We start from the raw sequence: 17,625 nt of genomic DNA, 5'->3' as shown, positions 1-17,625 counted from the left end.
TGGAGCGTCTGGTAGCCGCTCCTTAAGGAGGGGGTAATGTCACATGCCTGTCCTGTCTTGTGTGCACATGTGGGTTTTGTCATGTCTTGCATGTGCTACTGTCAACCCCGCCCTTCTTGTTATCTGATTATTGGTTTATTTGCCCCACCTGTTCTCCCTCATTATCTGCCTTGTTTGTTCCGTTTATAATCTCCTTGTGTTTGTCAGTCTGTGTTGGATCCTTGTGTATGTCTCGTCTACGTCTCCCAGTTCCCCGTGATTCCTTTGGTTTGAGTCTTTGGTTTATGTTTAATGATTATGTGTTTTTCCCCCTTGTGGGTTTTGTTTTGAGTTTATGTTTATTTTGTAATAAATTATCTTTCTCTGCACCTGAGTCCTCGCACCAGTTTTACTTCGTGTTTAGACGTGACAGAGAGCCAATGACATTTTACAATCAATGCTGACGTAATGACGCAATTGGTCACAAGACATACGAGAGCCAATGCAATTTCACTATGAAATCTCACGTAACGGGCGCCAATATTTGAAATTTGATTGTGTTTGTTCATGATCTTCGGCGGATGGAGATGCTGATCGCTTTTGGGGATTTTCTTCATACAAATCAATCGTTTGGCCTCGGAAAACTTGGATTATTTAACTTTTTTGAATAACTCGTGGATGCAGTCGTATGTTATATCCTGTGTTTTATATCATGTTCACACAAATGGGTAGGTTTAGGGATGGGATGGGGTTGGGTTACATGTTAAGCATGTCTAAATAGCGTAAATAAAATAAATGTAAATAAAATTATGCTTGCTGATTAAATTGAAAAACACACTCCAACATGTCATAATGGCAAAATTATAAACTAATACAATTTCACCATGACGATAACATTACTAATACCCAGTGCGCCTGTGTATGACGCCAAAGGTTTCTCACTGAAATGAATGGAGCACCCAGCGCGTCGAAACATGACGCCTTAGGGCACCTTTAGCGTCTTAATTGTGACGCGGAAGGCACTTGACCATGCTTCGGTTTTTGACGCCTTGAGAGTGAGAATGGGTTGAGATGTTTGGACTAGAAACAAGACAAAAATACTAAGTAAGAAAAGCATTTTTTGCAGTGAACTTTTTAGGGGTTCCAACCTTTTAAGGTTCTATATATATATATATAGAATCTTTTCTTCTAAGAGTGTGCCTACTAATTTATCGAATAGTGTTTCACTCCTTGGGTTGCCAGTTGACAGAAAACACAGTGTATTGCAGCCATGAAAGACATCAAATGAACTAGCTTAGATATTGCAGATTCTACCTGACCTAAAAAGCCTCACCATCCATCTAAAAAGCTCTACAAATGGGAGTATATTAAATATTGGATAAATCAACTTACGAAGTTGCCTTAATTTGCCTTCTATTGTAAATTGTGTTTGTTCCTGTTGTGTGTTCTAAATCTGGCAACCCATGTGAGTCTGAGAGGGTTAGAGAAACAATCCCATCCAATATTCTGAATTTGGACTGCAGTGCCCATTTTAACCACTAGCTGTCAATACTACATACTCCACCTTTAACCTTACACGGGGCTAAGCGGGAAAAAAAAGTGGGGTCCGTTTATTTCCCGTCTTCATCAAATTCATCGGGGCGATACAACTGTCCTCAAATCACGATGAAGAAAAACGGTTGATGCTCTGGAGAAAGTCAAAGGTTTCTATTTACATGTTTTTGCAGCGTTCAGCAATGTAGCCAATCAAAAACAAATCTGTTGGTTTCTTGAATGCAATGACCAATGAGAGGTGTTTAAGTTAGCACTGAACAAAAACGTGCCAAGATAGTTTGCTGCTGTGGTTTGTAGAAACTTTAATAACAAATAGTTTATTGGAGCATTTATGCTGCGATGTGTTAAGCGGTGACCCGTAACTTAAAACTCTTTCATGAAATTTGAAAATAAATAAAATGTTTTTTTGAATGTGTTTTAAAGGGGAATTGCATCATACCTGATGGTTGGTTCATCACAACAACAACAACAAAAAGCATTAGTCCAACCATCGTGCAGAAACCAATATTACAAATTTGACCTTTTTAAGACCAGGAAAGATTGTTGTAAAATGTAATGTGGTGCAATAAAGAGTGCAGATTTCTTTACCACCGACAACTGAAATCCTATGAGCTTTGGGCTCTGTTGAGCACCCTTTAAACTCTGACAAAAGCATAATGAGATATTTGTGATTTCTTTTTGCACTTCCACTTCCAGGTTTTTCTTCTTTCTATCCTGTTGCACATATGAAGTCCCTTCTAGGTTTATCATCTGCCGCATCTGCAGACACAGTTTATTTCCCCCCCAGGCTGTAAAACACACACACACACTGAAGCCCATACACACACAGTCTTATTTTATAAAGCTGACATTCCAATAGGGACTGCTGTCCTCCTCATGGAGTATGAGAGACAAGTATTTTATTGTCAGAAGAAAACATTACCTCATCGTCACCTTACCAGCAATTGACATACTGTTTGAGCGATGCTCATTGTCAAGGTTAATCGAAACAGACAGTCTTATGAAGATTTAGCACAGCAAAACAAGAGCCTAGCTATTCGTCTGGCTGCAGGCAGAGAAAAGAAATGATTAATGATTAGGATATGTTATCTACAGCTATATCGTGAGCTCATAACTCTGCTATTTTTTTTAATTTTTTTTATAGAGAATCTGTGTGCAGCTATTGGTAAATTGATCATTATTTAGCTTTTTTTCCCAATAGCATATGTCTAGATCATATAAGAGAAAGAAAGGGTAAAGAGAAATTAAACCTATACAGGCAATCTTATGACACTGACACATTTAATTGGGTCTGACAGACTAGGTGTCACAACACCCCGGAGAATAAAGAACAGGAACTTACCATTCCCTTCACAGCACTGTAACTGTAATTTTGCACATATACTTTATATATATATTTCAAGGAAGGAACAGTGGCAAACCAGCGACAGGGTTATGGAAGGCTCAAGGCTACAAGGCTCATTGAAGCACGTGGGGAATAAAGGCTTGGCTGTGCGGTCTGATCAAACAGACAAGCTACTGTAGTTCATATTGCTCAAGAAGTTAATGCTGGTTCTGATAGAAATGTGTCCGAATACCGCAGACCAGTCAGGGTGCCCATGCTGGACTGTCCACCGCCGAAAGCACCAACAGTGGGCATGTAAGCATCGGAACTGGACCATGGATCAATGGAAGAAGGTGGCCGGGTCTGGTGAATCACATTTTCTTTTACATCACGTGGAAGGCTGCGTGCGTGTGCGTCTCTTACCTGGGGAACATTTGGCACCAGGATGCACTGACTATGGGAAGAAGGCAAGCTGGCGGAGGCAGTTTGATGCTTTGGACAATGTTCTGGGAAACTTTGGGTCCTGCCATCCATGTAGATGTTCCTTTGACACCTACGACCTATCTAAGCATTGTTGCGGACCATGTCCATTTTCATTGAAACAGTATTTTTAGCAGGATATGCACACTGCCACAAAACAAAAATAGTTCAGGAATGGTTTGAGGAGCACAAGTTTGAGGTGTTGACTTGGCCTCCAAATTCCCCAGATCTCAATTCAATCCAATCAAGCAACTGTAGGATGTGCTGAACTAACAAGTCTGATTCATGGAGGCCCCACTTCGCAACTTACAGAACTTAAAGGATCTGCTGCTAACATCTTGTGGCAGATTTCACAGCACACCTTCAGGGGTCTAGTGGAGTCCATGCCTCGATGGGTAAGGGCTGTTTTGGCTGCAAAAGGGGGACAGAGACAATATTAGGAAGGTGGTCATAATGTAATGCCTGATAAGTGTATGTGTGTGTGTATATATATCTATATAAATATACTGATGTACATACTATGTACAGAAGTACAATAAATAATACTGATAATAAAAGATTGATAACAGTTAACAGTACTACATAAAAAATGCATGCTATTTAAATATTGCACTTCTTTTAACTATTAAAATGTTAAATATTAAACCATAATAATTTCAAAGATGTAGTATTTAGTATTTGTATATGTAGTATTTTTCAATAAAGTAGGCCTAAATATTGTTCAAAAAGACAAGTAAAAAGTAACTATTTGTAAAGTTAACTAATATTAAAGTTAGTTTTTATTTTTATTTTTTAGTATTACTCTTCACAGATCTAAATCTAGATCTGAAATGCTCACAGATCTAAAGCATGTGAGCATTTCAAAGCAACCAGACGGCACACAGTGAGTCGGTAAAAACAGTATGTTGTAAGCCTATTATATTTTTTGGCTAGCCTAGAAATCTAGACACACCCTAGCGGCAGCAAATTTAATCTGCCCGCAAGTGTAGTAGTCTAGGAACTCTCAAAACCCTTCTGAGTATTCCTCTCACTCTGGACGGGCCAATCACATCGTGTATAGAGTCGGTGGGCGGGGCCATAATGACGACGGCCGAGTTGCGTTTGCGTGCTTCTAGTAAACACAGAAACTGGCGAACGGCGGCTTTGACTGCGATTCTGGAAGACTTGGAGTTAAGCTTTTCTCTGAGAAAAGAACAAAGAACGGCACTGAAGTCATTCTTAAAAAGGGAAGATGTGTTCGGAGTTTGGCCGACCGGATACGGTGAATGTTTAATCTATCAACAAGCTCTGCTTCACCTTCGTTGCTCTGGTTAGTGTAGCGCTATCCTATCGCGTGCAGAGGGAGTTTGAAAGACAACCGTTTATCCCGCCTCTCAGATTGAGCCCTGTCTATGGTGAGTTTCCAGACCAAACATCTTGATGTGGGTCTGGCTTGTCAGGATATTTTTTGGCATCACATTAAGCTAAAATTATATAGAGATAGCTAGCAAAAATATTGGGCCTTAAATAGCCTATGTCAATATGTGTGTACAAGGCCTAACGTTACTATATACACTATACATGTAATGAATATATTTGACCATAATATAAATTAATTTATGCAATGTTTTAAGCAACTGGCAGACTATCCTTTGAGACAGCGCTCCGCATCTGTCGGCAACAGTGTTGTGCAAGTTACTTCCAAACTGTAATATATTATAGATTACTTATTACTGCTATTTAAAAGTAATTCTTTACATTACAATATTACTGTCTCAGAATTGTAATGCGTTACATTACTCCTGTATTACTTTTGAGTTACTTTCACCAAAATAACTTCAGAAGTAGCTCTCAACATTCTAAAATGTAGGCAGAGAGCATTTTACATCCAGTAGAAGGCAATATGATGATGAAACATAATGACATGGGCCATCCAGGCTAACAATAGAGAATTGGCAAAAAAGTGAATGCTCAAGACAATGCAAGAAATCATGACGATACAACTCTGTTATAAGTATTATTTTAGAGGTAAAGTGATTATCTGGCAATATCTGACTGGGAATAGCTTAGGTCTGTTCAAAGACACAACAGAACTGTGTAAACTCTAAGTTATGACAATTTGCGCATTTGTTCTTTTCTTATTGTTGCGACATTTGCGAGATAGTTATTTCTGTTTTAGAAAAGGGTTGTATTTGACTGCATTTGCATTTGAATAGCCTACGTTCTTGTCCTTATTATCTCTGATAAACTAAGCAATGCGCATCCGTCTCGCGAATGTACAGTAGGGATGAGACGGTGGGGACATTTTCCCACCGGTTAATCAAAGTGTGATGACATCACCGGTATCTGGGCTTTTAAATCACTAGTCTATTTAACCGAAAGGAACATGCGCACTGCTGCTTGGGCATTAATAACGGGAGCGGATGCAAAACGAGTGCTTTCAAAGAATTCCTATAAAAGTTAAAAGTTCATATTTAAAGTTCCATATGAACTGAAAACGCGCCAGTGCGCGCACACAATGAATGACAGCTCGTTAGTAAACGCGCGCTCTGTGCGGCCAAGCAGATTTGAGTTTCGGTTTAAAATTAGCCTATTATTCTTAATGAAATACACAACACAATGACAAACCCCCTTTAATAGGCGCTTTCACATTTCACTTTGAAACCAAATCTTCCGCGATCATCTGTCAGCTAAAGATCACATGTTCGGCTCATGCTTAGCAGACCCTTCCGTTTTTATTTGAACGGCCTGTTCTCTAACTGAACTAAATTTATTACTATAAAAAAATCTACGGTGTGCGTCACGGTGTGCAGTAGTCTTATTCTGTCATCTTCACCCAAGTGTTTAGTTTGGCTCAGTTTGGCTCAACAGCGCGCGCCTTGTCTCTCGTCCTTTCTTCGACGCGCTTGTCGTTGTGCTATTCTTTGAAACGACAGAGCCTTTAAACCTTCTTTAGCCACTTTTCCACTGGCCAGCTCGAGCACAGAGGCTGAAATCATGCCTGCGGCACTTCTGTAAAATCCGCAATAAACACGTACGCCTTCACTGTATATCACACAATATCCAAATGTACACCAGCAAGAGGGAGATGAATTGAAGTACTGAACTGAAGGAAAATGAAGTAAATCGCTGTACATAAATATATCAGAAGCTGTCATTTAGTATTTAATTACTAACCTGGACACCACACGCGGCTATTGAATGACCACGAATAGGTAATAACTTGCATTTTTCATGTGTTAATGTATCACGCCTTTTTTCCTTTTCCTTTTTCGTTTTATTGTATTGGGGGGGGGGGGGGGGTAACGCAAGCGTTACTGGAAATGTACCGAGTAAAATATTACTGAAAATGGATTAGTAATGCCTTACACTACTGCGTTACAGCAAAAAGTAATAAGTTACTGTAATGTATTACTTTTGTAATGCGTTACTCCCAACACTGGTCGGCAAGCTGTCAGTGATGGTAGATAGAGTTGTGTTCAACTCATTATCAGTAATGAGAAATGCAAGAAGCTGACAACCATCTTCACACATCATCATAATAACAAGCTTAGTTTTGAACAGTGCGGACATCAGTTTTGGAGCAAGAACTGATTCAAATGTTGACACTACACATAGCCTATATCTGACTGTCGCTTTAGCTAATTATTTCAACCAATCAAAGCACATAATTTATCTTGAGTTATAGAGGTCAACAGTGTGGTTCCGAATGTAAAAAAAAAAAATCCCATTTATTTCTCCATATAGGAAACAATTTTTAATAACTTGTAGTCATATGTTTTTTATTATTATTATTTTATTTGGCATCAGTTGAATTCCTGGTAGAAAATGACTTCTTCTTCTTCTTCTTCTTCATCTTCTTCAAAATAAAATAAAAAATAAATAAATAAATAATAATAATAATAATAATAATAATAATAATATATATATATATATATATATATATATATATATATATATATATATATATATATATATATATATATATACTAAACAGTTTCAAATCTAGATTACATCTGCTAAACCATATGATGGAATGGTTAAACTTAAAATAACTTATAACTTAAAATAAAAAATAAAATAAAACAATTTACACATTGCATTGTCTGATTAAGAAAACCACACATCATTGGGAGTGTCAAACATCAATTATTAACTAGAAATATTAACATAGAGTAATAATCATGAATATTTTGAATGGGACTCGAGTGGCACACGAATATATGACGAGACCGAGACCATTGAAATATGGTCTCGAGACCAAGTCCGAGTCTCGAAGGCCTAATCACTGTACCTTGTCTTTTTGTCCAATTATCAAATGTATTTTGCTTTAAAATAAAAGAGTGTAGTGTTGTTATTCAACTCATACCTGGTATGTCTGGTTCATTGTTTATAACTCTTTTATAAAAAATAAAACAATTAAAACATTATAATAAATAAAATATATTTCCAAAAGCAGCTGAAAAACTGTTAGTCATGATGCTCTAATGTGATTGGACAACACAGCTCCATGAGTTGTGTGATGATGTCAGTAGAATGTTATTCTTCAAGCATTCAAAAGGACACATTTCGCTATGAAAACTCAAAGGTAAGTCAAGCTCAGCATAATTAAAGATTATTCAACAGAAATATATTTACTTTAAAGTATATTTACTTTATATGTACAGAGATACTGTAGTTTCAGTCATAGGCCTACTTATTTCCTCAATTACTGTATATAAGACACACCAACAGTAACTGTGTTTAAAAATGATTTCATATATAAACTTGTTTATTGCCACCTAGTGGGCACTACAGTGAATACTTATCTAGTGCCCACATCTCTTGGCCTATTATACCAAAAATATATTTATAAGGGGAAAAAAATGTGTCTCTCCCCACACAGTAGTAGTACACAAACACACACACACACACACACACACACACACACACACACACACACACACACACACACACACACACACACACACACACACACACACACACACACACACACACACACACACACACACACACACACACACACACACACACAAAGATGGCAGAATTTGCAGTCTACTCCTAAAGCAAGAGCTCGGCCCATTGCCAACAGGTGTATATGTCACAGTGACCTTTTCCTAAGCACATCTCAAGATCGGCAGTGAATCAGCACCCCAGCCCTCTACATTATTTAAGTGACTTCTCTAACAGTACACTAACAGCAATGCTCTTACAGAAGAATAATAGCAGCGAATGTATTAAAGTTTCAGCCCACTTAAAGAATTAAGAACTTGTCTGAACTCTGTCTGTATGCGTAGAGCAGGCCTTCATTGAGATGTAAAACGCATATTTCCTTGGCTGTTTGAATTCATGGGGAGTAACCCATATGAGTGGGATGTCCTGCGTTTCAGGTGTCTGTTATTTCCACATTTTCTGTGCTTTGATTGCTTTTTGAAAAGCATAACATTAATTTTAAATCTCTTTCAGGCACATCATGGCAAATTCGACTGGAAGCCCAGCTCTCCAGGGACTACATCAGACGGTGTTCCTCGAGTACACAGAATATCCAAAGCCTGCCACCGTCCGGTCAATCCAGCCTGAGGAAAAGGGCCAAAACAAGAGAAAAGAGAAAAGGACAGACAGTGGTGCCCCAAAGAGGAGCAAGAAGAATGACACCCGAAGAAAAGATGGAATGCCAGGCGACTGTGCAGAGGCAAATAATGAACGTAGCCCCCTTTCTACACCCCCTCGCATTTCTCTAAGAGACCTGATGGAGGCTGAGACAAAGTTAGTGTTCGGTGACGAACAGGACATTACCCACAAGTCCCTGGCCTGCACCGCCACACAATTAATGTGTCAAGCGGCTGAAATAGGAGGGCCTCCGAGTGGACCTAATCTCAGCTTTCTGCCTCAAATTGACAAATGGCTCGATGTTGCTTTACAGGACGCCAACTCGTACTACCAACTGAAGAAATATGCCACTGCAGCCAGCCGTTTCACTGCTGCACTAGAGGTAGGCTACTTGATATTCAAATTTTATCACAGCCTTCCCGACCTAAAGACCGTAATGTGTTCATATAACCTTTATATGTTAATTTTTGAAAAATACACGTGCACTGATATAATTGATCCTAAGGTGACAGAAGTCATGTTTGCTATAGAGCTGCTTGTATGATCAGTGTGGTTGTAAGCATAAATCTTAAGATTGCTGAAAGTCCCTCTGTAATCAACAGTGGTGGAGGAAGTGCTGAATCCCAGTACTTATGTAAAAGTACACAGGGCCATATTTACTTTAGTAAAAGTAGAAGTACCACAACGACAACCCTACTTAAGTAAAAGTAAAACAGTACTTGATTTTAAATGTACTTTAAGTAATAAAAGTAAAAGTACTTGTATAACAATTTAGTCTCTTAAAGGGGGGGGGGGGTGAAATGCTGTTTCATGCATACTGAGCTTTTTACACTGTTAAAGACTTGGATTCCCATCCTAAACATAGACAAAGTTTCAAAAACTAATGTTGGACGCTTGATGGAGTATTTCTGTGTCAAAAATACTCCTTCCGGTTTCTCACAAGTTTCGGAGAGTTTTTTTCGAGTATGGCTCGGCGTGAACAGAGAGGAAGGTCTTTGTATGGGCCGTACGGGCTCTTCTCCCGGTAGGGTGCGCGCGCGTGTGACTAGAGAGGAAATGCACGTCCATAAACACTCGCTCAGGTGCAGATCCAGTCGTCCGTGAACACTTCTGTCACGCCGCGCTCCACTTTATTCCTATGGGTGACATCAAGCGACTTCAACGCTTCAGCACAGCATTCCGGGAAGGCAGCGCTGCATTTGAACCGATTTGAACGCAGAAATGACGGGAAGCTTCACAACATCGCTTCAGTCGTGTCGCAAAGTGGATTTCCACGGTCACTGCTGTCAGGACTTCACCAAATCATACCAAAGAAGTGTGTTTTTGACAGAGCGGTCCCAGCGATAAAGGTTCGGTCCTGCTTTGGAAGCAGCCGGTGAGTAAAACTGCTTCAAATGTCTGTGCTGTTGGCTCGTCGCGTGAGTAAACATCAGTAAACGACACGATCGCGTGCTTTGTCATTCAAATGCGCTAACCAGGGACGTGCACAGGATTTTTGAGGGGCAGTTGCTCTGACCTAAAAAAGACCCCCCCACCCACCGAAACCACCCCCCATCATCTGTCCAATTACATATTATTGTTATCGCCATTATCATTATTATTTCAATGCCCCCTAGTGGTATTTATGTTCTGTTTAGGAAAAATATTATAGGTGGGGCTATTTTTTTGCAGGGGGGTCTGGGGGTTTCTCCCCCAAGATTTTTTTTTTATTTCGAAGATGTGATTTCCTGCATTATGGTGCGTCTGAGGCCATTTCCCTTGCCTATACCAATAAAGAACTCAAACCAGTCAATATCAATAGTCTAATAAAAAAGACAATATTAATTTAACAGCCATCAACAGTTTATGATCGTCCGTTTGTTATACCTTTCCAACAACGTTAAGTCTCACCCGACAACCGCGACTATCTCCTTCTAGTGCCGCTTATGCAGGCTCAGCCAGGGCGGTTAGAAGGAATTTGGGGGCCCCAAGCAAAATGGACATGGCTAACTTTCTTCAGATTAACGGTAATGATTAAAAAAAAAATTGTAAAACTTTAAGAAACCATTTTTAAAACATCTATAAACATTACACAGACAGACCAAATATTCATAACACTTTGTTAAGGGTTACTAGTTGGTTTGTAAACTGTCTATAAACATTATCTGGATGGTTATTATAAAGTTGCAACAGATGACTATAATACCTTGTTAAATAGATAATAAACAGTACCAGTAAAACATGTGGGTTGTCCTGATACTGTACTTCAAAATACAACAGTGTAAAAATTGCCACACAGAATAAAGTAACTGTTCCAAGATCCATTGGTAACTTATAAAAATAATATCATATTTGCATAAACTGTTACTACCATATATCCCGACACTAGCAAATTAAGATAAGCTATGAAAAAAAAATCATGTTCCTCTGCCTCTTTCTGGTTAAATAATGTTTATAATAATAGTTAATGCTATATTAACTATTCCAGGTTATTTATGCACAGCATAAAAATAGTTAGTTTAGCATGCTATGCCACTTTCATCAAAACTTATTGCAAAGCTATAGCAATTTTATGTCATTAAATACGATAAACAGTTATTCTGGAACAGATCTGCGTCTTCCTTATCCCGTTAGAAAACATATTACAGTGTATGTAACGTTAACCATATTCCGTCCGTTCGGAAAAAAAGTTTGTTACAAGCAGCATTTGCCGTCATGCTAACATAAACATATTTTTGCTAGCCTACCTGCTGCAAAAGTACACAATTTTTGTACAAATAGAGCTATTTTATATAGTGTAATTTATCACTTACCACTATCTTGTTTTTTCTCTTTTTTTCTTTTCTGGCTTCCTAAAGCATAATTCGGCTTCATGATCGCCGAGGAGGTTTTGTATTTTGCTGGCAGCAGAGATTGCGTGGTTGGGTGGCTGCTGTCAGCGACGACTGAGAGGGCCCCCTTGAGGGGGATTCCGATAACAGTGTCATTGCACTTTACTGCATTGACTATCAAAGGGGCGCTCAAGCAGTTTGTCGTTGCATTTTATTCTTAACCTGTCGTTGTCTTGAGGCCCCAGGCCAGCTCGGGACCCCAAGCAATTGCTTGACTTTCACTTTCGGACGGGTACCCGAATATGGAAGTGAATGAGGCTTTGCGATTATTATTATTATTTTTTTGTATCTAGGCCTAGGTGAAATTCTGCATCCATTGTATGATTTTTTTTATTTATTTTTTTCCACCTCGGAAGGGCAATGTGAGTCGAGAAGGGCATATGGGCAGTTGCCCAGGCAACCTGAGCAACCCCCCTGTGCACGTCCCTGGCGCTAACGGTTACTCCATTGTTGTTCTATGTAACGTTACACTAGTCTGACATGCAAAACCGTTTTGCTTGCTACTGCTAATGTTTAGTCGCATACAATAGTCCATAAACCGAATCATGTCCTCATAAACTGCGAGTAAACACACACAAATGTTGACAGGTCACTAAATACAGTATATACCACAGAGACGGACGTCCTGCTGTTGCTGTTTCTCCTGTTCAATTTATTTCAGCCTCCGAATGATTCTGGATCATTATCTGTATTAGTTGAGAATCAATAGCCATGGGTTTCTCCACGCTTAAGGACGTCACCGCTTTGCGCGCTCGTCATTCTTTAGCTCCGCCCACACGATACGCCTCCAGGCACTCGTTTTTTTCCGGAAAGACTCGGTACAGCCCATATTTCTTTTATAAATATAATAAAACTAAAGACTTTTCAGAGATATGAAGAATGCAATACTACTCCATAGGTACTAAAGATTGACATGAGCTTGACTGAAACTGAGTGTTTCACCCCCCTAATGTCTATATTCTAATAATTAAAAAGAAGAAAACAGTATGGGCTGTGGAGTTTTAATTAAGTTAGTTTTGGGTTAATGTAGTGCTTATCATCTGGTGCCCTGTTTACATTCTGACTCACAATTCTGGTTATCTCTCAGGGTGATCTGCAGAGTTAAATATCAATATTCAGAAGTAACTTTTTTATCAGCTTTGATGTATTTAAATCTTCATATTTTTGAGGATTAATCTTAAATATAGGATATGCTTCAGCTTTCCTTTTATTCTTAAATTTGATCAATAAATTAAATTAGAATAATGCTATAGGGTTGTTTGAACAAATTAAATAATTTACACTGAAAAATTACAACTGCATTAAATAATGTTATAAGATTGTTTTAAATATATATTTTTAATAAAAAATAAGAAACGTTGGAACTTGAACATGAAACTAACCACCAGTAGGTGGCGGCAGGTCTTAATGGGTGAGTCACTGAAACGATTCGTTCAAACGGCTGTTTTGTTCAGGGATGAGGCAGTCGTTTATTATGAACAGGTCATTGAATCTTTGATTCAACCTATTCATTTAAAGGCACAATATGTAATGTTTCAGCATTAAAAATATAAAAGATCACTATATCTATGTTATATATTTTTTAAAGTTGTGTGTTTACATTATCCCGACAGTTCCAATTAACTTCTAAATCCAGAGAAATTAATATTTTAATTCGAAGACACGGACCGTGTCTTTATTTCCGTTATGTCGCCAGTCTTTCACGTCATATCCACGTTTGCGTCTTGCTTCCTGCGGAACTCGGCGGAACCGCCAAACTCAAAGAGGAACACTGACAGTATAAGGGGAACACCCGTATAAAAAAGTCTGTATGATAATGGATCATGACTACTCTTTGCCTTTACGTTTTGCCAGCTCAACAAAGCGCAAACGTACGGGTGAAAAAAAATGACCCGAGAAGATTTTGGGACAGTAGAAGAAGCAAGAGACGTGTAAACCTTGGAGAAGCCTTTGAAAGATGGCGAAATCTTCGTGACAAGCTCGGACTGCAGAGAGATATGCTGATCTCGCTTTCGTTTTAATAAACAGGTAATTTAAGTAACCATTCAGCTAACATAATAATCATATAATCATAACATGCTGTATGTTTGCATATTGCATAGCGATCTTGACCACATTGAGACGCGTTTAGCTGAATACGTATAACGTTACATTTTGTTTTGCATCGGCTTTTCAAACAGGCGGATTCTGTGTTTTTGGAGACTGAAACTGAGACTTTTTAAAACTGATTCAAAAGTATATTTCTATCCGTATATTTGGTGACACGATGATGTCATGTGTAAAACGCAGATGGACTAGCTATTATTGGTTTTATATGTAGCTGGAGAAAGTAACGTTAGCTTCATAAGGTAATATGCCACTATCTTGGTCAATTAATATAAGGTGACCGTCACTTTTATCATATGTTAATACTAGCTACATATAATATCGATTTAATAATGATCTACTTATTCATATATCTCTGAGTTCCAAAATAAATGTTTATTAGAATGATTGATGAATGTGGGGAGCGACACAGCGCGTGTTCCAATGAACAACGTATTGCTGGTGCTGGTTCTCTCATTTAATATGTTTTATGTTGGTAATGATAAACTAAATTGAAATTTATTTCCTTATTGAACAGTTGATATACAGAATGTTCGACAATCGCGGATGCCATGTCAACATATCTATAATTTGAGTAACTCAAATTATGATGCACGGTTAATATGTCAACATAGCCTACCAACTTATAGGTATGTTGGCATAGCGACCGCCCGCACAACATTCTGTCTCACACATTAGCTAATGTTACTGATAAGTTTGTTAAGTAACGGTAGCTCGCTGCTATTTCATTAGATTGACATTATATAAAGTGAAAAGCCGTAACTAAACTTAACAATAATAGAGATGTAATATAACAATTACCTTGTCAGTGAAAATGTTTTCTGCTGGAGATGCCAGATTCGCTGATTGACTGTGGCAATAATGACAACAACTCCCATGAGCACACGCACTTTCCCGACGTCATCAAAGTACGTCTGTTGTTATTATTTTGAATGAGTGACCCCTAGTGGCCAAAAGTTGCATACTGCACGTTTAAACACTGAATCATTCAGTAACACACTATTGCTGTCTGATGTGGAAATATGATGTGATCTTGCAAATATTTTTGTTGCTGAAATAGAACAAGAGCAGTTTATATTGCATCTAAAACGTAAGTGACTAATTTTAATTATTTTTTTATGAAAATCATGAAATCAGTGTCACATTTTCAGTCGTGATGGTATTCAGGAAAAAAGCACTCTTGGTTGTGTCATGTGATGTTTTTTAACTGTATTATATGTTATAAAATATAAAACCTTTTTTTGAATATTCACTGCATAGTTCTATGCATTAGAGCTAGTTTCTCTCTGTGAGCCACGCTGGTTTGTTTCCATTTCTTGACGAGAGGCTGCGCGATTGTCAACAGCGAAACCGACAGTTCATTATACATTATTATTAGGGCTGTGTATTGCCAAGAATCTGGCGATACAATAAGTATCACGATACAGGGGGTTACGATACGATATATTGTAATATATTGCGATATTGTAAGCAAGACGATATATTGCGATATTTCTTTTTTTTTTTTTTTATAATTTAAAAGAATAAAGAGCACAACCATATACCTAAAACACGAGTCAAAATATGTTATTTAATTAATACAGTATAATTTATATCACTAATCACTATTTTGTGCAATCTAAGTAAAGGAAAATGTAAAGTGACTGCAGGATTCTTTATGTGTATATGTTTTAAAGGTTCACAGTATAGCAGTGGCCATTTAACAACAGAAAGTGCAGTCCAAATCATGACTGAATGACTGTTTGTTTTATATTTAATACAGTGAGGGCCCGATCACACAGAACGCGTTTTTGCAGGGAGAGGCGCCTTTTTTTAATGTATTTCGGTTGGCAGAGGGCGTTATGCGCGCTGCTTATGCGCCCTGGCCGCCTCGCGTTTTAACCACTTGCTGCGCCTCGCGTTTTTGAAGGAGCGCTCCGAGCGCATGAAGTTGAAAAAAAAAGTCAACTCTGAGCAGAAAAGCGCCCGACGTCATCGCGTTTATTTTCTGTTGTCATATCGAATGAATGGAGAGGCGGGCCTTCCGTTGTGTTGACCGTTACATTGGTTTGACTGACAGTACAGGTGATTCGGGGGTTGCCTCTTTTCTGAATGAAAAAACGCTTACCAAAAAAGGCAATGCAGTGCGCCTCGCGTTTTCGAACCTGAAAAACACGTTCAGTGTGATCGGGGCCTTAAGCTATTTTCTATAAAGCAGTTTTTTGTATTGCTTTCTATAAAGCAGTATTGTATAAAGTGCTATTTCAAGTAACGTTACTGAACTGCAGAGCTGGTCATCATATCCACATCGCTATGATCTTTCGTTCTGCTGCCACCGCTGTCAGTTTTGGTGTGTATTTGGTGTTTATTTTGTTACTGAGAGGAAAGCGTGCAGTACATTCTATCGAAATGCTTCTCAGCAGCGCGGGGGATGTCAGGATGTTAAGCGAGCTCTTAGTTTCAATGTGTTTCCCGAGTATTAGATTTTAACTTGGCATATTTTGCAAACAAAATGATTTTTGTCGAATTCCTTAGTGGCTTCTTTTCAGCTGAAGCCAAAATGAGTCCACACTTCAGCTCTGTACAGTGCAGGAGCGGAATAATGCTATTGTCTTGAGAGCTGGGTTTGCTAATGCAAACACTAGCGATGCACACACTTTTACCTTGCGCTTCTCCGGCTCCGAGTCAGTTATACGTTCTGATATAACACTGCCATCTAGCTGTTGGGTGTTATACAGTCTGTGGTTTAAACCGAACACAAAGCCACGAATCTTGGATGTAAATAAATAAATAAATAAATATCGATACAGTATTGCCAAACATAATATTGCGATATTCACGTGTATCGATATTTTCTTACACCCCTAATTATTATTATCTACTAATTATCCGAACAAGCCTTAAAGGGTTATTTCAGCGATTAGCATATGGCTTTGTATCAGTAGAAACCCTGTATTGTATTCGAATGATTGTGCTCCCCCCCTCATATCCCCGTGAGACAAGAGATTAATGCATTTTATTTCTGGAAAATTCCTCCCATGACAAATATCGTCAATTTGCGCCATTGGAGGAATTGTTGGCCAGAGGCTAAAGACTACAGCCAACAGAGGGAGCCATTTCCGCATGTTTTAAACTCACGCGTGGGGGATGAGAGCTCACGCTTAAGCTTGGAACATACTCTACAAGAACAAAGAAATTAGTTCATTTTCTTGAGGTGGAAAGAACAAGAACAAAGTTTGTTTTGGCCAGTAAATTCATACTTCACGAGAAAAGCAGGTGCCGATCATCTGCGTTTCTCCACATTAACCACGCCCACTTTAAATCTCTGACCAATCACACAATAGTTCTCGGACACCCGCAAGAAAAAAGTTCTGCTCAGGCGATGTGTCGAGAACAAGCTGCGAGAACTCTCAAACCAGGGCTGCAAGAACAAAATGACGTCATTTTGTTCTCGCAGCCCTGGGAGCGAGAACTTTTTTCTCTGTTCTTGCGGAGTATGTTGCAGCCTTTACAGTACTCATCTCACAGCTGCAGCCTTAGGCATTCATGTTTAAAACGGCCAGCAGAACAAAGTAAGTCTTTCAACTCTTTCAAACTAATTCCTATGAAAGTTAAGCTTTCAAAGACTTGAACTGAAAACGCGCCAGACTGAACATGCGCAGTGAATCTATGCCGCAGACGTGTTTACCTCAGCACTTCACAAGCTCTTGTTTCTAGTTTCTAGTTTCAAGACCGCGTTTTTGG

At 38.7% G+C, this 17,625-nt stretch overlaps 1 protein-coding gene across 1 annotated transcript in view; it reads left to right on the top strand.

The window, feature by feature from the left end:
* LOC137058695 (spermatogenesis-associated protein 16-like) overlaps positions 1-17,625 on the top strand; it is a 175,613-nt gene that overhangs the window by 25,277 nt on the left and 132,711 nt on the right. The window contains exon 2 of the mRNA XM_067432061.1: positions 8,783-9,308. Within this exon, the coding sequence (XP_067288162.1) occupies positions 8,790-9,308 (519 nt within the window). The 5' untranslated portion in view covers positions 8,783-8,789. The remainder of the gene's footprint in view (positions 1-8,782; positions 9,309-17,625) is intronic.

The sequence above is a fragment of the Pseudorasbora parva genome, chromosome 22 (genome assembly GCF_024679245.1).
Source record: "Pseudorasbora parva isolate DD20220531a chromosome 22, ASM2467924v1, whole genome shotgun sequence".
In the NCBI taxonomy this organism is placed as follows: domain Eukaryota; kingdom Metazoa; phylum Chordata; class Actinopteri; order Cypriniformes; family Gobionidae; genus Pseudorasbora; species Pseudorasbora parva.
The sequence above is the reverse complement of the archived record's forward strand: the minus strand, read 5'-3'. Positions and strand labels throughout refer to the sequence as shown.